The 27793-nt window shown below is 45.2% G+C and overlaps 1 protein-coding gene across 2 annotated transcripts in view; it reads left to right on the top strand.

Annotated features, from left to right (window-relative positions):
- Positions 1 to 27793, top strand: part of GCNT2 (glucosaminyl (N-acetyl) transferase 2 (I blood group)) — a 100701-nt gene that overhangs the window by 23036 nt on the left and 49872 nt on the right. The window contains exon 1 of one of the 2 annotated variants that reach the window (XM_068960787.1): positions 7633 to 8551. The exons of the other annotated variant lie outside the window; for it this stretch is intronic. Within the exon in view, the coding sequence (XP_068816888.1) occupies positions 7633 to 8551 (919 nt within the window). Of the gene's footprint in view, positions 1 to 7632; positions 8552 to 27793 lie in introns of those variants that run through there. 2 annotated transcript variants of the gene reach the window in all.

The following is a 27793-nucleotide window of genomic DNA, read 5'->3' as shown; positions in this document are numbered from 1 at the left end:
AGCCTCTGCTATTTTGATATATAAATTAAAACAGTGGGAAAATGTGAGCTTCAACATGCCTTCTTCCAGAGCTAAAAATTGCACTTTCAAATGCCCAGATGATTTTGGACCTGTCTGACAAGCATCGAACACACTGCATGGTGGAGCTGCTGGGTTGTGAGAGAAACGGGAGGTGAAAGCCCTTGCTCTTTTGCACTCTCCCTTTAAACATGACTGGTTCTTTGAGGTCTCAGTTCACTGACTTGAAGGTTTTTATCTGCTGCCCTGCCAAAGAAATTCTAGATTTACAGCTCTCCCTGGGAAATTTCTGCACATGCGGCTTTCTTGATTTGGTGTTCTTGCTCACTCTTGTAATCTCCCCAACTGGAATGCCTTCTCCTTGCTCTGTTTGAATCTCACCTTTGGAAGCTCTTGCAGACCATCCCAGCTCCAAGGGAATTGTTTGTTTCTCTTCTGAGTTCCTGTCACATTTATCAGACACCTTCTTGTTTGGAACAATCCATGGTCTTTCCTGTTTTGTTGGTTGTCTTTCCAGCTCTATGCATTTTAAATCCTAGTAAAGATACACTTTCCTATAGGTCAGAGGCCATACCTCATACTTCCTGGATTCCATCACTGTTGCTTAGTGATTCACCTTACATCATACTAAACTGTACTTCATTTTAAAAGCTGGAAAGGGAGACTTCCCTGGCAGTCTAGTGGTTGAGACCCCACACTTCCAATGCAAGGACTGGCATTCAAGTCCTGGTTGGGGAACTAAGATCCCACATGCCATGTGGCACAGCCAAAAATTGAAAGAATAAAAATGAAAAATAAATAAAACTAGTTTTAAAAATCTGGGAAGGACCATGGAGACCATCCTTTTTATTTATTTTTAAGTTATTATTATTTTAAAATATTGATTTGGCTACGCCAGGTCTTAGTTATGGCATGAGGGGTCCAGTCACCTGATAGGGGATTGGCCCTGCATTGGGAGAACAGAGTTTTAGCTCTAGGTCATCAGGGAAGTTCCAAGAACATCATTTTTAAAGAAGAAGCCAGTGGGAGCCTAAGATCACATAATCAGTTAAAGGTAGAAAATTCACCAGTACCTGGGTTTCCTTATTTTGGCACCATTCCCTGTTAGTAATTGTAGGGGTTAATGGGTAACCTTTCCTTGAAATGCAAGAGAAAGTACATCTTGCATGGTTCTTTCCCCCACCACCTCCGCTAAAGTGATTAAAAGTTGTGTTTTTTGCATGTTATTTTAAAATGTTATTTGATCTATCTGGTCGGTCAACGTGGTCAGAGCTTTTGCTTGTCAGAGAAAAAGACACCCATGTTCTGTTCCCAATTCTAGTTGAAAGAACATTTACCCATGATCACCTTGGAATTGTGGGGAATGTGGACTCCATTCATTCATTCAACACGTTCAGCACATATAAATAAATCACCTAGGTAAGGTAACATTCATATGTCTCATCACCAGGTGGAACAACAGGAAAATAATAATAGAAAGTAGATTCTACTCATTCACTGACTATTAATTCCTTATGGACCTAGGGACTTTAAATCTCTCCCTTATCTTTATTCCTTTATTTAAGAAAAACTCAAACAATACAGTATCTGATGTCCTGTGAATATCTGCAGGACTAAAGCCTCAACTGTAAGAGCCTCCTACATTTCCTTCTACTTCTAGGAAATGTAGTTAACTGAGGCATCACTATCACCCTTGCCTCGTAGTTCAAGAGGCTTTACTTTAGTTATGTGCAAATGGACTCAAGGGGCTTCCCTGGTGGCTCAGACGGTAAAGTGTCTGCCTGTAATGCAGGAGACCTGGGTTCTATCCCTGGGTCGGGAAGATCCCCTGGAGAAGGAAATGGCAACCCATTCCAGTACTCTTGCCTGGAAAATTCCATGGATGGAGGAGCCTGGTAGGCTACGGTCCATGAGGGTGCAAAGAGTTGTACATGACTGAGCAACTTCACTGGTTCAAATAGACGTGAATTTGAGCAAATTCCAGGAGATGATGAAGGACAGGGAAGCCTGATGTGCTGTACTCCATGGGGTCACAAAGAGTCAAACATGAATTAGGGCCTGAATAACTGCAACTCTATAATGCTACTATTAGTACCAACGAGTGCCTTATGCATTTGTGGGCTGACTTTCCACCATGATTTATTTTGCTCCTGTTCTTCCTCCAGTTAGCACTTGTTGCCCGGGAGCTTCTCAACCCAACGTCTTAGGTGGTGCTCCTTGGGCAAAAAAGTGATGTCCAAGTTTTTCAGAACAATAATATGCAAGGTCTTTTATGACCTTTTATGACCAGCAGCCACCTCCCTAGGGGTGTGACTCAGCCTGGCAGGCAACAAACTTCAGGTGCTGCTCCCTCGACGCATCTTCTGTAGGTCTCCCAGCATCAGGCAAGTGCTACCTTGCCTCCTCGCACAGAAAGCCTAGGGGTGCTGAGGTTCTCCTCCTCAACTTTGATTATTTCTTTATTTCACTGAGACTGGGAGTCTTCTATCATTTCACAAAAAGGATACCCTCTTCATTTTGGAGCTATGCTCCAGCTAGCTTTGAAATTGGAAAAATTCTTCTTTTTTAAAAATTGGAATATAGTTGACTGAGGGTTTCTCTGGTGGCTCAGATGGTTAAGAATCTGCCTGCAATGTGGGAGACACAGGAGACGTGGGTTCGATCTCTGGTTCGGGAAGATCCCCTGGAGAAGTAAATGGCAACCCACTCCAGTATTCTTGTCTGGAGAATCCCATGGATTAAGGAGCCTGGCAGGCTACAGTCCATGGAGTTGCAAAGAGTTGGACACAACTGAATGACTAACACACACACGTAGTTGACTTGCAATGTTTCATGCGTACAGCAAAGTGATTCAGTTATCCCTAAACATGTATTATCTATTCTTTTTCAGATTCTTTTCCATTATAGGTTATTACAAGATATTGAGTATAGTCCCTTGTGCTGTTGTGTTGTACAGTAGGTCCTTGTTGGTTATCTACATTTTCGTGTGTATGTGTTAATCCCCGAACTCCTAATTTATCCCTCCACCCCCCTTTTCTCCTTTGATAACCATGTTTGTTTTCTTTGTGAGTATATTTCTGTGTTGTAAATAAGTTCATTTGTATTCTTTTTTTTTTAAATTTCACCTGTAAGTAACATCACTTATACAAAGATGATTTTCATCTTTCTCTGTCCAACATACTTCATTTAGTATGATCATCTGTATGTGTGTGTGTGTGTGTGTGTGTGTGTGTGTGTGTGTGTGTGTGTGTGCGCGCTCAGTTGCTCAGTCATGTCCAACTCTTTGCAACCCCATGGACTGTAGACTGCTAGGCTTCTTTGTCCATGGAAAATTTCCAAGCAAGAATACTGAAGCAGGTTGCCATTTCCTACTGCAGGGGATCTTCCCAGCCCAGGGATCAAACACCCATTTCTTGTATCTCCTGCAAGGATGATTCTTTACCGCTGTGCTGCCTGGGAAGCCCCCACCGTCTTCTCCAGGTCCATGTATATTGCTGCAAGTGACATTATTTCATTCTTTCATATGGCTCAGAAATATTCCATTGTACATACACCACATCTTCTTTACCCATTCCTTTGTCGATGGACATTTATGTTGCTTCTATTGTAAATAGTGCTGCAGTGAACATTAGGGTGCATGTATCTTTTCTGGATATCTACCCAGGATTGGAATTGCAAGACCATATGGTAACTCTGTTTTTAGTTCCTTAAGGAACCTGAATACTATTCTCCATAGAGGCAGCACCAAGTTACATTCCCATCATCAGTGTTGGAGGGTTCCCGGAAAAACTCTTAAATGATGCAGAAAACAATAAAAGCTTCTGAATGGAAGAAAGAACAAGCTTTTAAGGTGGCCCTGGGGAGGGCAAACATGTCTAGCCTGATTAATTGTCTAGTTCGGGCATAATTGCTTCCAGAGTGAGGCAAAGGTGGGGTTGCTGGGCCTGCACGTGTGGATCCTGCCCTTGCCTGCAGTCACGGGCAGGGAGGCAAGGCTGAGCTGTTCAGTCTCAGCAGCAAAGAAACAAACAAACAAAAAAAACCAAAATGCCTGGTGTCTGTACTGGAAAAGCAGGTCTTATGGCCTCACAGGAAGGAAAAGGAACAGTGGTCTTTTGCTGTTACAAGTGGTTGTTTTTTTTTTTTTTTAAGTTCTCCTGTAGGGAATTTCCAATACCCAAGGGCAGACAGGAAAGACAGCTATATTTTCAAAACTCAAACAGTGCTGCTTTAAGTAACGGGTTAAATACCAAAGAAGTATGCTGGAAGTTCCTAATCGGTTAATGTCTGTGTTTCTCAATAGAGTAATATTATTAACGTCTACCCTCTAAGCCTGTAGAAATCTGAATCCCTTTCTTGCTGGCTAGTTGGAAATAATAATGTAAACAGACTCTTGTGGCCTCATTAAGTCATGTGTCTGAACACTTTGTCAAACTGCAAATATTTAAAATATTTTAATATTCATTCTAAGCCAAAAAGGCTTTGCTGAACTAGATATTGAAATTACTCTCTGTTGTTTTGAAACAGAATAGATTATTGCCTGATATTTAAAAGGTATTATTTGGAGGGAGGAGGGAAGCAGCTTGGGATTGAATTTTCCATTATCTTGAACTATGGGGACACCAAGAATTAGATTAATCTGCTCTGTCCAGCTAAAGGCTCCATCTACTTTTTCCACTTTGGATAAAAATCCAAAGGTGGGTGCCATGCAGAGTTTATTTGTGATAGATCTTAGAGGATGAGGAGAATTTAGTAAGGGAGGGAGAAAAATAATGTATGAGCTGGAAGAATGAAAAATGTGAGCAATAAAATGTAGAAGGAAAACCCGCCATGGTTCAGGAAGTGATGAGTCATTCGGTTGGAGTACAGAGTGACTTGAGTCATGGGGATTAACCTTGCTTTTTCTGCCTCTTCTGAAAGCAAAAAAATCAGCATATTGTGCTATTAATTTTATTAATAGCAGAGTAGAGACTTTTCAAATGGGAGCAGGGAAAGGGCATTAAAAGACATTTTTTTCTTCAACGGGTGGGGTGGGGGCTGTCTCCATGGTGCGTTACTGCTACAGAATGAAGGCTCAGAGAGTTACTTTCAGATCAAAGCTGAGGGGAAATGGGAGGGCAGGCAGTAGTTGCATGGGAAGTCATCGTAAAGAACATATGTTGATCTGTATGAAAAAAGAAATGGCCACCCAGTCCAGTATTCTTGCCTGGAAAATTCTATGGATGGAGGAGCCTGGCGCGCTACAGTCCATGGGGTCACAGTGTCAGACACGACTAAGCACCTTTCACTTTCACTTTTCGTTGTAAAGGTACAAGGCAAAGAGGATGAGAGGCAGATGCTCTAAAACCCTGAACTTCCCAACAGTTTGGGGGATAGTTTTTAAGAAAAATTTTGGGATGAGGGCTGCAAGGCGTGTGACTTTGTTCTTATTGACTGGAAAGCTGAGCGCAGAAGAATTGATGCTTTTGAACTGTGGTGTTGGAGAAGACTCTTGAGAATCCCTAGGACTGCTGGGAGATCCAACCAGTCCATTCTGAAGGAGATCAGTCCTGGGTGATCATTGGAAGGACTGATGCTGAAGCTGAAGCTCCAGTTCTTTGGCCATCTGATGCGAAGAGCTGACTCACTGGAAAAGCCCCTGATGCTGGGAAAGATTGAAGGTGGGAGAAGGGGATGACAGAGGATGAGATGGTTGGATGGCATCTCTGACTCGATGGACATGAGTGGCATCAATGGACATGAGTTTGAGCAAGCTCCGGGAGGTGGTAATGGACAGGGAGGCCTGGCATGCTGCAGTTCATGGACTGAGGTTCAGTTCAGTTCAGTTCAGTCACTCAGTCGTGTCCGACTCTTTGCGACCCCATGAATCGCAGCACGCCAGGCCTTCCTGTCCATCGCCATCTCCCGGAGTTCACTCAAACTCACGTCCATCGAGTCCGTGATGCCATCCAGCCATCTCATCCTCTGTCGTCCCCTTCTCCTCCTGCCCCCAATCCCTCCCAGCATCAGAGTCTTTTCCAATGAGTCAACTCTTCGCATGAGGTGGTCAAAGTACCGGAGCTTCAGCTTTCGCATCATTCCTTCCAAAGAAATCCCAGGGCTGATCTCCTTCAGAATGGACTGGTTGGATGTCCTTGCAGTCCAAGGGACTCTCAAGACTCTTCTCCAACACCACAGTTCAAAAGCATCAATTCTTCAGCACTCAGCTTTCTTCACAGTCCAACTCTCACATCCATACATGACCACAGGAAAAACCATAGCCTTGACTAGACAGACCTTAGTTGGCAAAGTAATGTCTCTGCTTTTGAATATGCTATCTAGGTTGGTCATAACTTTCCTTCCAAGAAATAAACATCTTTTAATTTCATGGCTGCAATCACCATCTGCAGTGATTTTGGAGCCCCCCAAAATAAAGTCTGACATTGTTTCCACTGTTTCCCCATCTATTTTCCATGAAGTGATGGGACCGGATGCCACGATCTTCGTTTTCTGAATGTTGAGCTTTAAGCCAACTTTTTCACTCTCTTCTTTCACTTTCATCAAGAGGCTCTTTAGTTCCTCTTTGAGTGGGACACAACTGAAGCCACTTCAGTTGCAGCAGTAGCAGTAGCACTTTCTGCCATAAGGGTGGTGTCATGTGCATATCCCCTGATTAGCAACTGTTTGAATCTGCCCTTTGGAGCGCAGGGAAGGTCAAGGAGGCTGAAGAAAGCCTATTTCCTACAAACAAGAAATAGGGGTCAGGGAGAGGCTTTGTACCTGGGAAGATCCCAGGGGGTCCCGCCCTGTCTCAGCCCTAGGATAAGCAGCACAGAGGGAGGAGAGGGACTGCGCCCTGATCTCAGAGTCACAGGACAGGTAACCTAAACTTTCAGATCCTCTAGGACAGGAACTCCTTTCAGCGCCCGATTTGGAAAAGAGCAGGGCGGGGCCCCGGAGGGACCGTCGAGCCGGTTGGATGAGGCTTTCTTTGGGACCTTGTCGCTGCATTCCCACCCAACCCACCCTGACGCGGCATATTTGAGAATGGAGGCTACCGGGGACACCCAGGATTGTGCTGGGAGGGTCCCTCGTCACGGGAAACAAGCGAGGGTGAGTGTCGCAGCCTGTGGGGTGACTAGCAGGAAATGGCACGCGAAGCGCATCATTTCGACTTTTGACTCTTACTGTACACATTCCCCGAATGACCTCAGCAAGGGGGAGAGGGTCGGGGAGAGAAAAACCTTGCGAAATGGAAGAAAAGAGATCTGAAAAACTAAAGCCGCAGGCGGCGAGGGGAAAGGAATGACCGGAGTTGTAGTGAAACCGGCAGCTACGGCGAGCTGGGAAGCCGCTGGGAGGGGAAGAGGCTGGGCTTAAGCAACCTGCTGCGGGGTGTAGACAAAGGCGGCTTGGGAGGCAGAGGCCGGGGCGGGATCAGTCGCTACTATCAGCCTGGGGAGAGCGCCAGCAGCTGGACTCCCGCGTGGAAACCCGGGAAATTCACCAGCCTCCCCTTCAGGGCAGGAATGCCCGGAGTATGCACCAAGCTAAGAACCCAGAGGGAAAAAGTAAGTTTGGGAGAGGACATAACCGATTTTGACGGTCTTTGAACTCTTGACTCCTCTTGGAGGCATGCCTTCACCGATGCGTTCCCTCTTCATCGTTTCTGTCTCTTGTGTCATCGTTTTCATTGTGTTTTGTGTGTTCAACTTTGGGGGAGATCAAGGCTTCCAGAGGCTAAATAATTCAGACACTTGGATGCTGACTCAAGTTTGCACATCCCTTATCAAAGACAAAACACCGTTACTCTGGAGAAACAAACTAATGATGTATGAGAAGTCTTCCTGCGAGGCGTACTTGACCCAAAGCCACTACATCACGGCGCCTTTATCAAAGGAAGAAGCCGAGTTTCCTTTGGCATATATCATGGTCATCCATCACAACTTCGGCACCTTTGCGAGGCTCTTCAGGGCTATTTACATGCCTCAGAACGTCTACTGTGTTCATGTGGATGAGAAAGCGACAGTTGAATTTAAAGACTCAGTGGAGCAGTTACTGAGCTGCTTCCCAAATGCTTTTCTGGCTTCCAAGATGGAGCCCGTGGTCTATGGTGGGATTTCCAGGCTCCAGGCTGACCTGAACTGCATCAAAGATCTTGCAGCCTCGGAGGTTCCCTGGAAATACGCCCTCAATACCTGTGGGCAAGATTTCCCCCTGAAAACCAACAGGGAGATCGTTCAGTATCTGAAGGGATTTAAAGGGAAAAACATCACCCCTGGGGTGCTGCCCCCAGCTCACGCAATTGGGCGGACTAAGTATGTCCACCGGGAGCACCTGGGCAAAGAGCTTTCCTATGTGATAAGAACCACAGCCTTGAAGCCGCCTCCTCCCCACAATCTCACCATCTACTTTGGCTCTGCCTATGTGGCCCTGTCCAGAGAGTTTACCAAGTTTGTTCTCCAGGACCCACGGGCCCTTGACTTGCTCCAGTGGTCCAAAGACACCTTCAGTCCGGATGAACATTTCTGGGTGACGCTCAATAGGATTCCAGGTATGTGGGATTCCCTATTTCATGTGAAGGCGACATTCTGTACTTGAAAGGGCTTTTCGAGAGCCTGCACCTTTTTGATCAGGAGATAAAAGCTGAAGTATGTAGGTTTCACCTGAATTCTTTCTAAACCCTGAAAGAATTGATGTTCTTTAGGTGACAGTTCAGTAGTCTAGCCAAGCCAAGCATTGCTGGTATTGATCTGCAGTTGGTCGTTTTCTCTTGCATTTAGCATCTTATTAAAATCTTTACCTCAGTCAGGATGAATTGCGCCCCATCCCACCTGGTGTTCTTTCTTTTCCCCAAATTTGTCAGACTTGCTATAACCCCAGAGCCATTGGCTTGGCCACTCCCCTGCCCATTCCTAGACTCCCCCTTATTAGCCAGATGTCATCAACTCTGAGAAGCTGAACTGACCATCCCACTCTTTTTCTTCAGAGATTTTTATCATCTTCTGGAATTATTAAATCTATTTATTTGCATGGATTTGTTTTTGGCCTTCTTCGCATTAGCTCCATGAAGCAGGTCATTTTCTGTTTTGTTACATGCTGTAACCTCTATGCAAAGAACACGGTAAACGCTCAATAAAAAATGAATGAATGAATGAATGGCAGAGCATGAGGCTTTACTGTGGCACCACAGCTGTCTCCCTGAGACCCAGTGGGCAGAGAAATATTTGGACTCATGCATGTACCACATCATTTTTAAAAATGTATTTATTTCTAACTTCAGATAAATAATGAGATTCCAGGAGAAGCTTTTTCCTTTCTCATCAAAGCAGTTCTACCTGTGCTAACAGACCAAATCATTGATTTTTAAAACTATATAAAACATGATAGGATTTCTGCGGAAGGAAACAGCATGCTTTGGACTCACTGAAAAATACAAAATGGATCTCTGATGAACTCGACAGCATTATTATAGCTAGAGAAAAGCAATCATTGTTCTGGTTTTTGGGGGGCTGCCAAGTTGGAAACACTGGTAGGTGCTCTTAGACTGCAGGGCAAGGCCTGCTGGGCGATAAACATGCCAGCATTCTCTGGAAAACGCCGTGTTTGGTCTCTGAGTCCCAGGGTGACTGGCTGGGGAACAAGGCTTGCTCCCATCAGTGCACACTCTGTGCCCTGACCTCCCTCTTCCAGGGCCTCCGCCTTTTCACCTTTTACGTGTTGTTTCCATCTTGAGTGTCTAAGTGGGGAACATTAGGTACTTAGAGGCTGGTTTTCATATTTAAATATTTATTCCCTTTGTGTTTTCACTATCCTCTTGAGATTTATAATGGTTTGATACTAGCCACGTGGTTTCAGAGATGTCATACTGAGATGAAGGCAGTTGTAACTTCACAAAAGCCTAAATTGTTGTTTCTTAAAAAAAGGAAAAACATGGGTTTGGGTTAGATTTAAATGTCTCTTTGCTTAGCAGAAGGATCGTTAGTCTTACCAATGTCAAATCAGCTTAAGAAAATCAAGGAAAAAATAATCTTTCACCACCCTTTTCCTGCCCCCCTTTTTTCCCCTTAATTCCCTTCTCCTTTCCAGCCCTGGTGAAATGAAGGCAGGAGGCTGAGAATGATATACCTAGACAGGCTCAGGATACAAGACCATTTTTGCTGTAGGTTCGTGGGGTAGCTCCCTGCCTTCTGCCCTCTCTTGGTGACTGTATGGTAGTGGTGGTGGTTTAGCCACTAAGCTGTGTCTAACTCTTGTGACTCCGTGGACTGTAGCCTGCCAGGCTCTTCCGTCCAAGGGATTTTCCACAAAAGTCGTCTCTTGGGACCTCCTATCTCCCCAGCTACAAAATAAAAGACCCAATAGGCAAGACCCTTTTTTTTTGTTCCTATATATGCCTTTTTTTTTTTTTTTTTTTGCAGAGGACACAGTACTCAGAACCACATAAACACATAGCGCAGGGAGCTGCTGAGAACTTGTAGAAAGGCCAAGGTACTGGTGAGTCTAGACTCCCTCAGTCTTGCTGCCCCGTAGCCTAGGCAAGTGCATGTCATCACCCCTGTGGGAAACTGGAGGCGAGAGCTTCACTATGAGGACCCTCAGTGATCTGATTCTTCAAGGGATGCCTTTCAGAATAATGCGCCTCTTCCCAGGGGCTTGCCGCCTTCCTCTCTTGCATTCCGGGTGGTATCCCAGTTCAGGGAGCAGGCAGGAGGATATCCTGGATATCCTGCCCATAGGTGGGCCCTTCCCGAATCACAGGTGACAAAGAAAATAAGCCGTGACGTGCTCTGGCCGCAGTGCTGGACCGCCCCGTCTTCAGAGGCGATGCCAGTGCTCCCCGCTCTCCAATGGTTTTCCACTTGGGCATTCTCTGTGGTTTAGGATAGGGTGTGGGAACCTGGTTCTTAATTACCCGGCACCCTTTGACCATATCAGCTCTTCCCTTCTCTGTGTCATGTTTCAAGGGGAAAGGTCCTTCGATGAACAGCATACACATCCTTCTCCAAGTTCAGATGGTGCTTTTCTTGCCTCCCTCAAAGTTCCCTCCTCTCTGTGTCCTAAACATCCTGAAAGATCTTTTTTTAGGTAGTTATTTATTTATCTCCTGGGCTGTGCCAGGTCTTGGGATCTTGGGATCTGGCGCCCCTTGGGATCTTTAGTTGTGGCTTGTGAACTCTTAGTTGTGGGAGGTTGGATCTAGTTCCCTGACCAGGGATGAACCTGGGCCCCCTGCATTGAAAGTGCAGAAGAGTCTCAGCCACTGGACTACCAGGGAAGCCCCGCTAAATATCCTAAACTAAAGTGTTTGTGTTAGAAAGACCCTGCGTAGGCATATCGTGCTCCCTGAAACACCCAGAAAAGGATTAAGACCATGAACATCACTAGGATCCTGTTCCTGAATGATATCAGAAGACTAAAGGAGAACAGTTTAAGATGAGTGACTCCGTGAAAGTATATTCATTGAGGCAGGACTGAGGCGCATATCCTCACACTGCTTTTTTTTTTTTCTTTTCATGTTGTCTTTCTATTGAGACAATGAATTCCCTCTTGGTTTCCAACACTTAGGTTTTCTCCAACTGTGTTAGAATGAGAAACGGTGCTGGCCAGGCCAGAGAGAATCCCAGGGGGGCCCGGTCTCATATCCTTCTTTGGGGAAGGCCAGGAAGAGTGGCTCTCATTCCATCCTGTGTGGCTGTGTGCAGATGGGTTATCTGGATTTCTACCTTCTGACCACATTCTCAAAGGAAACCCTTCAGGAGCACGAATTTCTCTGACTCATGCTATAGGGCGCGGGGTTTAGGGTGAGCCTGAGGCTCTATCCTGTGCCCCCGGTATGAATTCTGGTTCGTGCTGATGTTTCCCAACTTCCCCAGTCTTTGTTATCTCTGCTGTATGTAACCTGAAGAAAAGCCCGTTTTCCCTAGTTTTTTTCTGGTTATTCCCTTAGCATTATCTTTGGTTTGTCTGCCCCAGGGTGGAGTGCCAGAGACCATTGAGATGCTTTAAGTCTTACTGTGGTTGTTGAGTATCTGCAGAAGCCACTGCTGGTCGAGTTTTTCACAGTTCCTTCCACAAGAAGCTCACTTGTCTTCTTGTCTCACCTTACAGCGGATCTAAGGAAAACCTAAAACTAGACTTCCCTAGCGGTCCAGTGGTTAAGACCCTGCCTTACGGTGCAGGGGCCGTGGGTTCGATTCCTGGTCTGGAAATGAAGATCCTCCACACCACAGCTAAGGAATCTACGTGCCGCAGCCAGAAGAAAAAAAAAAAAAGGCTTAGAATAGTTTGAGAAAAAAAGAAAAAGAAAAGGCAAAACTGCTCCATGCTTTGGTTTCAGCTCCTTTCCCCCCACTCTCCGTTATTTTGGATTTTTGCTCATCATTCCTCTGACCTTTCTCATGCCATGAGGCTTTTCTTCCATAAGAATGTTTTCATTTGCCTTTTCCTCTTTCCATTTTGTATACTTTTTTTTTTGAGCCCTTTTGTCAAATAGATTACCTCAACCTCAGAAATGACCACATTTCCTCATTTTTCAGTCCTAAAAATAGCATGTTTCTTACTTAGATTTATTTTGCTTTTTTGACTTTGAGCTTTATTTATACGTGGACTTTCTTTGGGTGTGTGTTATGACTCTTTGAGGTGCATGAGACAGAAATGTAACTCAAAATTGCTTAAACAAACACAGCAGGACTTACCGGATCATGTCAATAGAACTGGGGTGTCCAAGGAGGGCCTCCAAGTAAAGCTAGACCAAGGCTCGGAACAGTGTATTTGGAACTTGAATACACCAGAGTCCTCTCTCTGTAAGGCGACCAGTTGTCCCAGTGCACCCAAGTCTGAAGAAGCATCTTCAGAAGATCCCATGGGCCTTCCATGCTAAAGCCAGGAAAGTCCCAGTTTGGTCCAAGATGGTCACTCTGTCTCTGAGTTGACTTTTTAAAGTTTCTCCCTCCCCACATGGTGTCAGAGAGACTCAGAAGTAGCCCCAAGTGTTTGCTTCTCACAGCTGGCCCCCCTGGGAGAAAAGAAAGGTTTTTATTCCTGACACTCCCAGCAGCAGCTCGGGGAGTCATCAGAGTAGCCGTGTAGCATAGATGTTGAAAGCAGGACCCGGAAGCCAGACCAACTGCTCTGCCATTTACAAGGCATACTGTAACTGGACAAGTTACCTAAATGTGGGAGCCTCAGTTCCCCCATCTGTAAAATGGAGGAAATAATGATATTTACATCAGATCTGTGAGGCTTCAATGAGTTTAGCCAGTGCCCAGCACATATTTTGAGTGTTCATTTTTTTTATTGTTGTTACTGTTATTATCATATTCTTCACCTATAATATAGATATTCATTCAATAAATTTATTTTATTGAAATATAGTGGGTTTGCAATGTTGTATTAGTTTCAGGTATATAGCAAAGTGATTCACTTATACATACATATATATATATATCCCTTTTCAGATTATTTTCCCTTATAAGTTATTACAAAATATTGAGTATAGTTGCCTGTGCTATACAGAAGATCCTTGTTGATTATCTATCTTTTTAGATGTTTGTTTGTTTATTTGGCTGCCCCAGGCCTTAGTTGTGGCACATAGGATCTTTAGTTGTGGCATGCAGAATCTAGTTTCCTAACCAGAGATCAAACCCTGGCCCCCTGCATGGGTGCACGGAATCTTAGCCACTGGACCAGCAGAGGCGTCCTGATTATCTATTTTATATGTAGTAGTGTGTCTGTGGGCTTCCTTGGTGGCTCAGATGGGAAAGAATTTGCCTGCAATGCAGGAGATCCAGGTTCAATCCCTGGGTTGGGAAGATCCCCTGGAAAAGGGAATGGCAACAACCCACTCCAATATTCTTGCCTGGAGAATCCCATGGACAGAGGAGCCTGGCGGGCTACAGTCACATGAGGTAGCAAAGAGTCTAACAAGACTGAGTGAAGACTGGAGGGGAGTGTGTCTATGTTAATTACAAACTCATAGTTTATCCCTCCCCCCACCTTACTGAGTACTTGGACACTATGCTGAGTCTGAGATATAATAGTGAGTAAGTATATTCTGGGCTTCCCTGGTGGCTCAGATGTTAAAGAATCTCTCTGCAATGCAGAAAACCTAGGTTCTATCCCTGGGTCAGGAAGATTCCCAGGAGGAGGGAATGACTACCCACTCCAGTGTTCTTGCCTGGAGAATCCCACGGACAGAGGAGCCTGGTGGGCTATGGGCCATGGGGTCACAAAAGACTCGGACACGACTGAGCGACTAGCGTCTTCACTTTCAATAATAGTGAGTAACAGATAAGGCCCCTCCTTTCATGGAATATTCTAGAAGTAGGAGACAGACAATAAAAAGCAGACTGATCAGATAATTAGAGACTCTAAGTGTGATGAAGGAAACAAGCAGGCCGACCCAGGAAGGGACCAACCTCTTGGCGAAAGCAGGCGTGAACTGCAGCTCCGAAGTGAGGAGAGCCGTGGAAATAAGTAGGGGGTTCCCAGCAGAGGGATGAGGGGTTGCAGAGACCCCGTGGTGAGCAAGGGTTCCACGTGTGCAGGAGCCAGAAAAGCAGCCAGTGTGGCTGGACCCGAAGGACCAAAGGTGAGAGCTGAACCTGGCTTGACGTGGGCAAGGCCCTAGTGTGAAGGTCACGGGGGAAACTTGACCTGGCAGCGCCCATTCATAGGGTTATTGGCAGCGGAGGCAGGGGCTTGGGTCCTGCCAGGGACCGGGTGAACGGTCCATGAGTGGGGTCTGGCTGTCGGCCTCCTTTCCAAGTCCAGCGCCATCACTCCCTCTCTGCTCATCTCTCTCCGACGATAGTCTAACTTCCTTTCCTAACAACTTCCCCTGATGCCGTTCTCAACCTGCTTTAATCCATCCCCGGTTTGATTAGAATCGGAATGACCTTGATAAAAGCACATAGGTCCTATGACCATGTCTCTCTCCTTAGATGCTAGGCATGGATCCCCATTACCTAAGCATGACACTGCGGCCCTTCTGCTGGAAGGGGGCTCATTGCCGTGTGGCTCCCTTGACCTTAGAAAGGCTTAGCCTCCCTGCCTTGCCTTTTGCCGGTCCCCTCCACCAGGAGGCTCTAGAAGGCTCTGCCTCCCTCTCCCTCCTCTGATCTTGTCTTCAAAGATTCAGCTTAGAGTCACATTCTCTAGAGAGCCTTTCCTGATGCTCGCTCCAATGGACTCCATCCCCCTGAATCCCATGTTCTGTCAGTCTTGCGGTGCTGCAACTGTTCCAAGAGGCCCTGGGAGACTGACCTGCAAGGGAAGAACCAGCACCTGCCAATTTCTTTTTCCTTATTCCCTTTACAAGGACTGGCAAATGAGCAATGGAGTCCCAGCTCCTCGGAGTCACTTAACTTTCGCAAACTCAACTAGATTCTCTCTCTCTCTATCTCTCTCTCACACACCCACACACATGCACACATACAGTGTATGTACGTTTAAATGGTCATCCCTCCCCTGCCCACCATTCCACACAATGAGTCCTGGGTCCACAGGTGGATTCTGCTTATTCCCATGAAGGGGTCTTGGTTTTCGGGGCTCACCAACCTTAAAAAGACAGTGTGATCTCATGACTCGGCTCCTTAGCTAAAGCCAAGCTGTCCATCTGGTGCTCGTAAGAAGTCACTCTCTGGACCCAGATTCAAGGCAGATTGTGCCGTGTTGGAATTATGGAGAGACTTTGTCATCTTAACGGGGCTGCTTCCCAGGGCCTTCCTCCAGAGGAATTCTGGCTGCACGCTGTCTTCCCTGTACCTGTCGACTTTGAAATGCAGCCTATCTGTGGTATGAGTACCTTCTCTAAATGTTTGTTGAGTTTATTTATTGGCTAGGAATTGGCAAGGTCCGGGCCCAAATTCAGATCATCCTACTTCTAATTTAGGGTTCTGGCTCCAATCCTTAATGCATCGTGTAGAATTGCTCTTTTTGAAAAGTTGTTCTTACTCCGAAAAGGCAGACAGAGAGATAAAAGTGCCACAAAGAAATGATTGTCTGAAGCCAGCAGTCTTTGGACAATACTTTGTCACACAGAACTTTGAGTGATGGCTTCCACCTTAGGAAAAAGTTGCCATGTGTGTTAAAAAGCATTGCTTTTATAATCCCTCTTTGAAAATGTATTTAAGTGGATTCCATTCTTCTCATATTCTTGGTCACTGACTACTGAATTGAGACTTGGATAATAGTTGATTGAGAGCCACTGGTCTCAGTGAAATGCAGAACTGGGGAGAGTTTAGTTCTCAGGAAACATCCCCCGAGAGTCTTTACCCGGTTTGCTGTTTGCTCTTGCTGTTCCGTCTCCCTTGGTGACCTCAGTGGCCTCCAAGCTCAGGCCCATTCTGTCCTGATGAATCATAAGTCTTCATTGTGTGCCCCAGGCCCTCTCTGCATTCTTCCCAGGCCTTTGGGTATCCATTCCCGAGGCGCCCACTGGCCCTTGCTCACACCTCCCCATTTTATTGCCTACTTCCCAGAGCCCCCTTCCCGAGAACCCCAGGCACCGCCGTCCTCCAAGTCAGCTGACATCTCCCCTCCCAGCCCCTCAGCCCTAGTCACCGCGTCCCATGTGCTCTGCGTGTGTCAGTAAGCATCACCACTGTGGCTCCATCATTACTGCTCTAACTCCAGCCTGTGGGGCCAACCTCTCAATATGATCTTCAGACCCATCGATATGATGCCTCTGGCCCACAAGTCTCCCTCTTCAAGTCATTCTAACACTCTTGAAATATTTTTCTTTGAAGAATAACTTCTCAATTCCAGAAGCCTCAGTGGCATTCAACAACAGCTTACTGAGTGATTCAATCCAATCATCTCAACATAGGACGTTGGATGTTGGATGTTTGCAAAGCCCTGTGGAACGCCACATCAATGTCACTGATTGATTAATTCCCAGGGCTGCCTTCCCTGAAAGGGACACTCCAGAAAAATCATGCTTTGTGTTTCTGCCTTTGCTATTTTCTTCCTCTTTCCTTGAGTCATTCTCTTCGATTTCTCCTGTTTAAATCATGGCCTGAATATGTCTACATTCAAGGCCTTGTCACGTGGGAAGTGTTCGATGATTTTTAGTCTCAATTTTGTAAACCTTTATTGTAACTCCTTTATGTCATTCTGTCATCTTCTTTGCACTATAATTGTGAACGTGGATATCGTATTGCCCTGACAACTACTATCTCTTTGGGGTCTTTTATATTTTTGGCAGCTCAACATAGGGAGCATCCAGTGGAATAAGAATAAATATTTACTGAATTGAATCAAATGGAAATAACGTTTTATATGCCCATCAGCGCTGCTGCCAACTCAGCTTCAAATCAACCACCCTCTCTGTCACCACACACACACACAACACACACACACAGTCTAGATCCCTTTGCCAGATCTTACTGGGTCAGCTTCAGACCGCATCTTCTAGCAGCACATTCAGGTTTTCTGGGCATTTTCCTGAAGTCCTTCTTCCCCTGGTCAACAGCAACAGGCCTGTTCTCCCTCTCTCTGTTTTTCCAAAGCATCTGGTTCGTCTTGGGAAGGCTGCTCGATGCCAAGTTCATCCTGGGGTCACCAGTTCAAGCCAGACTGTGCTCCAGTCCACAGTCCGCTATCTGTGAACTTAACCAGTGGGCACCTCACTCTGCACCAAAGAAATACAAAGAGCAAACTAATAGCAGAAGACCCTGCTTTAAAGACCAGATCTGGGTTTGTACAGGGCTGTTGCTTTGGGCAACAGTGATGGTGATAACCCATCATCTGATGAAGAAAATGACTCTGCTAAGATTTTTAGGGATTTTTTTTCCCCCTGGATCTTAGAGTGAACAAATCTGCAGTCTTAGAAGGCAATATCCAAAGCAACAGTAATAGGGAATTTCATGTGTGGCATCGAGTAGTTAAAAACAAAAACCAAACCTACACACCAGCAGTTATATTATTTTTCTAACCAGTCATTTCTCCTTTTCTTTCATATGCATTACATTTATTTTCATCACTACATCATTATTGATTGTTTGACTTTAATCTGTTTAGATCAAGAATGATATGAAAGAATGCTGATTGAACTTAAGGTAAAGAAAGCAAACATTCTGAGCCTTTTTTTTTTTTTTTTTTGAGATGAACATGGATCATACATACCATTTAATGCAGACCCAAGGCCTTGCATTTTTTGGAGGTAGGGATTACTTCCATTACAGATTCTTTTCATGTAGATCATAAAAATAAATGCATTGTGATGACCCCAATTCAAAAATTACATGCTGCAGTCCATATTAACACTGAGAGCTCTTCATAGAGAAAAAGAAAATTAAATTTTCTTGGCCTAACTAACCAGTTCTTAATGTGGTTCTTCAATGCCTGTCTTTCATCCTCTGACCTGAACTGTACGTGACATTCTTTCTTGACCTGCTTTAGACAAAGCCATGAGTAGAAGGTTTTTTCCAGATGTTGTGCTAAGTCACTTCAGTTGTGTCCGAGTTTTTGTGACGCTATGGACTGTAGCCCGCCAGACTCCTCTGTCCATGGGATTTCCCCAGCAAGAATACTGGAGTAGAATTTCCTCCTCCAGGGGATCTTCCCAACCCAGGAATTGAACCTGAGTCTCCTGTGTCTCTGACACTGGCAGGCAGATTCTTTACCACTAGCGCCACCTGGGGACAGGCTCAAATAGTTGTGGCACATGGCCTTAGTTGCTCCTAGACAAGTGGAATCTTCCAGGGCCCTGCATTGGCAGGCAGATTCTTAGCCACTGTACCTCCAGGAAAGTCCTAAGTGTATTCTTTCTGGTTCACTCTTATTATGCAATGGCACCCCACTCCAGTACTCTTGCCTGGAAAATCCCATGGACAGAGGAGCCTGGAAGGCTGCAGTCTGTGGGGTCCCTCAGAGTCCGACACGACTGAGCGACTTCACTTTCACTTTTCACTTTTATGCATTGGAGAAAGAAATGGCAACCCACTCCAGTGTTCTTGCCTGGAGAATCCCAGGGACGGGAGAGCCTGGTGGGCTGCCATCTCTGGGGTCGCACAGAGTCGGACACGACTGAAGCGACTGAGCAGCAGCAGCAGCAGCAGCTTATTATGCATCACTCTGTGCTCAAGCCACAGTGGCCTGAGGATATGTGTGGGAGGTCACATCGTTTTTCTGCACTGTAGTTTGCAAACTTTTGATGGTCTGCATGCGCCTCCCTCTCAGACCAATGATTTCAGCATTTCCTCTCCCTCCATCAGTTCAGTTCAGTCGCTCAGTTGTGTCCAACTCTGCAACCCCAGGGACTGCAGCACACCTGGCTTCCCTGCCCATCACCACCTCCTGGAGCTTGCTCAAACTCATGTCCATCGAGTCGGTGATGCCATCAAACTGTCTCATCCTCTGTCATTCCCTTCTCCTGCCTTCAATCTTTCCCAGCATCAGGGTCTTTTCCAATAAGTCGGCTCTTTGCCTCAGGTGGCCAGAGTATTGGAGCTTCAGCTTCAGCATCAGTCTTTCCAATGAATATTCAGGACTGATCTCCTTTGGGATAGACTAGTTTGATCTCCCTCCATACTGATCAGTTGTTGAACATTCCCTGTTTGATATATCATTCAGCAGTGAGGGCTTAGGACCAATGATATCTAGGATAGCAAAGACATTTTTGTTTGCCCAGGACTTTCTCACTTTTAGCACTAAAAACCAAAACCAAAACCAAAACCAAAACCCTTATCCTGGGAAATTCCTTCAGTTCAGTTCAGTTAAGTCGCTCAGTCGTGTCCGACTCTTTGCGACCCCATGAATCTCAGCACGCCAGGCCTCCCTGTCCATCACCGACTCCCGGAGTTCACTTAGACTCACGTCCATCGAGTCCGTGATGCCATCCAGCCATCTCATCCTCTGTTGTCCCCTTCTCCTCCTGCCCCCAATCCCTCCCAGCATCAGAGTCTTTTCCAATGAGTCAACTCTTCGCATGAGGTGGCCAAAGTACTGGAGTTTCAGCTTTCGCATCATTCCTTCCAAAGAAATCCCAGGGTTGATCTCCTTCAGAATGGACTGGTTGGATGTCCTTGCAGTCCAAGGGACTCTCAAGAGTCTTCTCCAACACCACAGTTCAAAAGCATCAATTCTTTGGCTCTCAGCCTTCTTCACAGTCCAACTCTCACATCCATACATGACCACAGGAAAAACCATAGCCTTAGTCCTGGGCAAACTGGACAGTTGGTTATCCTTACACATTCCCTCTCGTCTTTTCGATGCCCAAGACATCTTGGGACTGAGAATTAATGCCCTAGATAGTTATGTTCCACTGGTCATTTACTGGGTGGGGGCAGGGGGAAGAAAGATAACTGAAACTACTCCATTACATAGGTTACAATACATTTAAGACACACTGAAGGGTAGTAATCCAAACCACACCATCAGCCCTGAGAGCCTTAACCAGAGGAGACCAGGGCTGAGCCTACCCTACTTATAACAATTTTCCCTGTTTTTGAGGAGAAAAAAGCGAGTTCAAGGATATCCTTTAAAAGAAGGGATTGGTAAATAGAAAATTTGAATGGAAAACCGTTTTAGGACTTCCCTGGTATCTCAGTAGTAAAGAATCCACCTGCCAATGCAGGAGACACGGGTTTGATCCCTGATCAGGGAAGATCCCACATGCCGCGGATCAACTAAGCCTTGTGCACCACGGCTACTGAGCCTTTGCTCTAGAGCCCGGCAGCCACAGCTACTGAAGCCAGCACATCCCAGAGCCTGCGCTCTGCAGGCAGAGAAGCCAGCGCAGTGAGAAGCCTGCACACCATGACTAGAGATTAGACCCCGCGCGCCGCAACTAGAGAAAGCCTGAGCAGCAGTGAAGACCCGGCACAGCCAAAAACAAATAAATAAATAAAATTATATTTAAAAAAAAGAAAACCACTTTAACCAGTGGGAGAACCAAGGGTGAGGATTTTCTTCTATTGAATTCAGACACAGGACATATCCTGGAGGCAAATTTTATCCAGCTTTCATTTCTAGGAAAGCAGAAGAAACATCTGCTTGTGGGGATTCAGCCAAGCCACTCTGGCCCGACAAGCAGTCTAAACTCAAGTAAGCGAAATGTCCTGTGGGAAAGAGGCTAGTTCGATAGTGGGTTCAATAAACTGAAAGTGAGGCAAGAATTTAATAGGGCTATTAAAGCTAGAAGTTGGAGGAAGCCACTGGCTACCCCTATTTTAAGACGGTTTTGTTTTCATTTATCCGAAAATGTTTAGAAGAAAAAGAGTGTCTTCAAGATACGGATTGTTGGTAGCAGCTGAATGATAAGATATTATCTCTTAGTAGAAATATCTCCTTGAGACTTCAACATTCAAAAATATGGAGGTGGAGGAGTTTGGTAGATGAGAAGGGTATCAGAAGTATGTCCAGATTTGAACAGAGGCAAAGTCTTCTCATGAATTTGCCGTCTTTTTTTTTTCCCTCAGAGCAGACACTTAGAGAAAAGTTGCATAGAAAGACAAGTAGTCACCAATTCTGTCCCTTGAGATTTAGAGGAATCGAGCCAAAGATCAAATATGTGTGAGTTTGGTTTTTGCTTTTGTTTTTGTTTTGGCTTGGAAAACTGGAATTAAATCTAGGCAACTAACCACAAGAGGGAAAGAAATTGGCTGCCCCAAAGAGGCTGCCAGGGAAGTAGAAAAAAAAATAATGTGATCTTAGAAGAATAAAGGTAAGCTGGAGTGATGTTATGTGGAACAGTATAGAAAAATACAGGAGCCTTCCAAGCCAGATTGACTTTCATAGACTTCCTATGATTCATTTTTGAATATTCAGCAACTAAGGTACAGTGATCCCAAGAAACTTTCTGAGGATCATATGGTAAACAGCTGAACCAGATTTAAACCCTGCTCCAAAGCCTTGGTCTTCACCAGCATGCTCTGTCACAACCTTTTACAGGGTGCACCAGCCCGCTGGGTCTCTAAGTAGAGGCTGCAACTATACTTTGAGAGGCTGCAATTGGGGGACTTTCCTGGTGGTCCAGGGGCTAAGACTGTGAGCTTCCAACGCAAGGGGATGGGTTCAATCCCTGGTCAGGGAACTAGATCCTTCATGCTGTTACTAACACCCAGTGCAGCCAAATAAATTTAAAAAAAAGAGAGAGAGAGAGGCTGCAATTGGGAATAAAGAGCATTCCCTCACTGTGGGATGCAGAGAGCGCTGCAGAGGCTGGCTCTGCCTGTGATAACCACGGCTTTGATGGCGCCCACCTGTCCTTTGGGTTCTTTTAGGGCTTCCCAGGTGGTGCTAGAGAAGGCAATGGCAACCCACTCCAGTACTCTTGCCTGGAAAATCCCATGGGCCGCGGAGCCTGGCAGGCTACAGTTCATGGAGTGGTAAAGAATTGAACATGACTGAGCAACTAAGCAAAGATGAAGAATGGCTCGTCAAGCCCCACAGCTCTTCCTCATGAGAGGTATCAGAAGGTGGATGGGCACTTCAGGCTCTGTGTGAAGCACATTTGGCAACAGAGAGAGATGCTATAAGATTTGTTGGGTACACCTTCTGTGGAAGGTATCACTCTAAGCTCTGTGTGTGTACTAAGCTATTAAGATCTCTTTGGAACGCTGTGAGGTCAATGTTCCTAGTATCTCTGTTTTATAGAAGAAAGGAGACAGGCACATAGGCCCGTGTACTTTAACTCTGATGGGGCATGCTGGGCATTCAGGCAGGTACAAGGATGACCAACATTACCCTTTTTCTTCATTTTGCATTTCTTCATCTGGAAAGTAATTATAACAAAATACAGGCCTGGAGGAACTTGATTATGATCTAGAAAAGAAATCAGCCAAGAACATACAACCTGGGGGCTAAATCTGACCTATTTTTATACTGACCACAAGCCAAGAATGATTTTACATTTTTAAAGGGTTGTGAAATAAAATTTAAAAACCTATTTTATGACTTGAAAATAATATGAAACAGAGATATCAGTGTCTGTGGATAAAGTTTTGGCTGGACACAGACACATACTGTGTGGCTGCTTTCAGAACACAGTCTAGGGCTGACTGGTTGCTTCAGAAGCCAAACAGCTCACAAGCCTAAAATGCTTACTACCTGGCCCTTCACAGAAAAAGTACTGACTTCTGCTATAGAAGCCTGTAATAGACAAGTTTTGGCAGAACAGTGAGTTTCCTGGGTAATTTAGAACCTGCCCTTTTGTGTGCAAAATGGTTAAACTAAAAAAAAACAAAAACAAAAAAAACCACCTAATTTGAATAAGCATATTTCAGAAATGCCTTTTTAAATAGACTACGCAAAATATATGTACAAGAATATATTAATGTCTTTATATTTCACTAAATGTTCATTCTCTGCTTGTTTTCAACCCCAAACTGCTAGGTTCGTTGGCCTGCACAGTTTTCAGGCCTTTTCATTAACTGATTTATAATTTTATTTATTTTTAAACATTTATTTGTTTATTTGGCTGCATTGGGTCTTCGTTGTGGCCCGAGAGATCTTGGTTGCATCAAGCACATCTTTATGGCACATGGACTCTCTTGGTGCTTCGCGTAGGCTCAGTAGCTGTGGCAGCTGTGGTACTCGGGCTTAGTTGCTCTGCAGCACATGGGATCTTAGTTCCCCAACCAGGAATCAAACCCACATCCCCTGCATTGCAAGGCAGAGTCTTAACCACTGAACCACTAGGGAATTCCCTTATTTGATCATTTTAAATACTGTACAAATGCCAGTCATTCTTTTAATCGAATGATCTTGAAATGTTTGTGGAGTTTTTCTTTTTAAATTGGAATTCAGTTGATTTACAATATTGTGTTAATATCAAGTGTACAGCAATGTGACTCAGTTATGTATGTGTCATATATATATTCATAATTTTATTTTTCAGGTTATTTTCCATTATAGGTTATTACAAGGCATTGAATATAGTTCTCTGTGCTACACAGTACATCCTTGCTGTTTATCTGTTTTATATATAGCAGTGTGTACCTATTAATCCTAATTTATCTCTCTCCTTTTCCCTTTGGTAACCGTAAGTTTGTTTGCTATGTCCAGGAGTCTTTCTGTTTTGTATACAGATTTACTGTATTAATTTTTAGATCCACATGTAAATGATATGTTTGTCTGCCTTACTTCACTTAGTATGATATTCTCCAAGTCTATTCATGGTGCTGCGAATGGTAGTATTTCGCCCTTTTTATGGCTGAGTAATATTCCATTGTATTCCACGTCTTCCTAAACCAGGCATCTGCTGATGGCTATTTAGGTTGCTTTTGATCCTTCACTATTGTTAAGCAGTGCTACTGTGAACACTGGGGTGCATGTATCTTTTTCGTACTTGTCTTCATTTTTTCTGGATATATGCTCAGGAGTGGGGTTACTGGGTCATTTGGTACCTCTATTCGTAGTTTTTTATGGAAACTTTTGGAGTTTTTCTTGAACCTGCTTCCCTCTGAGTCTATCACCTATTGCTGACCAAAGGATGCCCAGTCTAACTGTTCCACATCCTCGTCTAATTTGTGACTTCTTACCTGTTTAGTTCTAAGAAAGTGTGTTAGGATTGTGTCTAAACTAAGAGTGAATAAACTAAGCCTCAAGAGAGATTCAAATACATGAGCTCTGATGCTTAAACCAAAAGTGAAAGATGGTATTGTGGGGGCTGATGCAATCTTCAGGGTGCTTGTATGTACATTCACTTGGGTCTTAAAAATTTGTTAACTACTTGATAACATTTAAAGAGTTTGGATTTTTTTAATATAAAATTCAGAGTTCTCCCTCCTGTTAAAACATCTGCAGAGCTGGCGGCATTGGCCCCATGACCCTACATGTTACTCACTGCTGGCTGTGAAGGTGGCTCTTGTTCAGTCTCGAAGTTGTTTCCAACCTTTTGCAATACCATGGACTGCAGCACGCCAGGCTTCCCTGTCCTTCAGTATCTCCTGGAGTTTGCTCAAATTCACATCCATTGAGTCAGTGACTATGCCATCCAATCATCTCATCCTCTGCTGCCCCCTTCTCCTCTTGTCCTCAGTCTTACCCAGCATCAGGATCTTTTCCAATAAGTTTGCTCATCACATCAGGTGGCCAAAGTACTGGAGCGTCAGCTTCAGCATCAGTCCTTCCAGTGAATATTCAGGACTGATTTCCTTTAGGGTTGATCTCCTTGCTGTCCAGGAGACTCTCAAGGATCTTCTCCAGAACAGTTTGGAAGCTGTAGGTGGGGCAAGAACTAACGACTCTTAACCACCATCCCCACCTTCTCTCAGCCTCCCGACACCACGGCCAAGTGTTAGCTGCCGCTCAGGAATTCCCTAGCCCTGTTTTTCTTGCCCTTCACCAGCTTTACCTACTTTTTTTTTTTTTAAGTTTTTTCACTTACCTGACTGTACACATTCAGGTGTATGAGTCCCGCCTATGATGTTTGATCTTTATTTTGGTTGCCAGGAGACCTTTTCTGGTTTACTTTCTGGGTTTCGATATGGTTGAAGTGTTTGAGGTTGTCAGAATGACACAGCTCAAGTCTTGGGTGGGAAGCAGGATGGTGTGACCTTGGTGGACAAGAGAGAGCCCAACAAAAAACAAAAAAAACCATTGCCTTGATGCAGTAGCCAGTACTTGCGCTGAAAAAAAGCAGGAGAGCTATAAGGACTTGAGAACAGGTCAGGCCCAGGCTGTAATCCTGCCTGAGCAAGAAGGCATTCTTGTTTTACCTCTGAGAGCCCAGCTGGGGCGGACACAAAGCTCAAATGAGGTTAACGGGAACTGAAGCTGTTGGGGGAAGCACGCTCACTGAAACCGCCCACCCTGGCCAGGCCCCATAGCAATGATTTGCATGAGTTATTTTACAAGAGGAGGTCTTGGTAAGGAGCACGGAACTATCAAGCCACTGTCCTCCGGAAGAGTTCAGGAAGGTCAAAAGGAGATGCCACGTGTCCAACCACCTCCCAGAATCCTTCTCGCTGGCGTCCATCTTGGCTGAGCAATGTGTGCGCCACCGGGAAGGACCCTGAGTCAGAATGATTAGCCAAAAACAACCCGGAAACTAATGCCATCACCATAAAACCCGAGACTGTGAGCCACGTGGCAGAGCAGTTGTCCTGGGTCCCCTTACCCTCGTGCTCTGCACCCAGGCACCCCTTCCCAACAAAGTCTCTTCCTTTGCCAGCACAGGTGTCTCCTCAGACAATACATCTCCGAGTGTTAGGCAAGAGCCCACTCTCGGGCCCTGGAAGGGCTCCCCCTTCCTGCAACAGAGCCCTGCCTAGCCCTTTTTGTTTTGATGTTTGAGCAGATCTCACTATGTGTCATTAGTGCCTATCTCCTTGTGCTTGCTGTCTCCTTGACTGTGACCATAAACATATCCTGGGGGCAGAGAGAGGCAGGGAGTGATACAGAATGTCCACCTGACGACAGTTTTCAATATCTTAAGCCAACCAGAGGGAAGAGAGCAGATATCTTGTCCTGGTTGGACGATATTAGCTTAGCCTGCCCAATTTATTTGCTGGAAGAAAATGCCTGCTCAGTTGCCTCAGATACCAGGCAAAACAAACCTACTGCTGGGCCAACCATTACAAAAGGCACTGCACTCTAATCCCTGGCGGTTCCTCCGGTGCTGCTGCTACGTCTTCAGTTGTGTCTGACTGTGTGCGACCCTGTGGACAGCAGCCCACCAGGCTCCGCTGTCCACAGGATTCTCCAGGCAAGAGTACTGGAGTGGGTTGCCATTTCCCTTCTCTGGCTGTTCCTCTAACTCCTTGTAAAGCAGGCAGAGCAGACTGTAGAAGGGGGTTTTGGATCCTGTTATTTTGAACTGTTAGTCACGTTGCACCCCCTTCTCATCTGCAAACTGCTTTGATAAATCATGATTAAAGATTTGTTGAGTTTGTTTTGCCTTGGCATTGGACCACAGCTCCCTGTTGTAGGATGGAGGATCAAGGCAAAGAGAGGGGGAAAACCAACTGAACTTACAGTTGTTCCCGGTGAATTTAATGTTCTTGCCTAATCGAGAAAGAATTCAAAGATGAAGTGATAGGTAAGAAGTGGACTTATTTAGAGATAAATACACCATGGACAGAGTGTGGGCCATCTCAAAAGGTGAGAGAAAACCTCAAAATATGCTGTGGTTAGTTTTTATGGGCTGGGTAATTTCATAGGCTAAATAAGTGGGAGGATTATTCCAATTATTTGTGGGAAGGGGCAGGGATTTCCAGGAATTGGGCCGTCACCCATTTTTTTTTTTGATCTATTGTGGTTAGGCTATCATGGTGCTGGTGGATGTATCATTTAGCTGACATATTACAATGAGCATATGATGCGGCTCCTCTGTCTGCCATCTTGGACCTATTTGGCTCTAATAGTGTCCTAGGATTGTGTCATTCTTTCAAAGGTTGTACCCTATTCTCTTCCCTGCTGTTTCCTATGAGAGCCCTCTGCCTCCCTCCTTTTCTCTTCCTCCCCTCCTCAGTCCAGTTCAGTCGCTCAGTCATGTCCGACTCTTCGCGACCCCCTGGACTGCAGCACGCCAGGCTTCCTTGTCCATCACCATCTCCCAGAACTTGCTAAAATTCATGTCCATCGAGTCGGTGATACCATCCAACTAGCTCATCCTCTGTCATCCCCTTCTCTTCCTGCCTTCAATCTTTCCCAGCATCAGGGTCTTTTCCAATGAGTCAGTTCTTCCCATCAGGTGGCCAAAGTATTGGAGCTTCAGCTTCAGCATCAGTCCTTCCAATGAATATTCAGGACTGACTTCCTTTAGGATTGACTGGTTTGATCTTGTAGTCGAAGGAACTCCCAAGCGTCTTCTCCAACACCACAGTCAAAAGCATCGATTCTTTGG

This window comes from Capricornis sumatraensis, chromosome 22, assembly GCF_032405125.1.
Source record: "Capricornis sumatraensis isolate serow.1 chromosome 22, serow.2, whole genome shotgun sequence".
NCBI lineage: Eukaryota > Metazoa > Chordata > Mammalia > Artiodactyla > Bovidae > Capricornis > Capricornis sumatraensis.
Note: the sequence above shows the minus strand (reverse complement) of the source record. Positions and strands in the feature narration are given on the sequence as shown.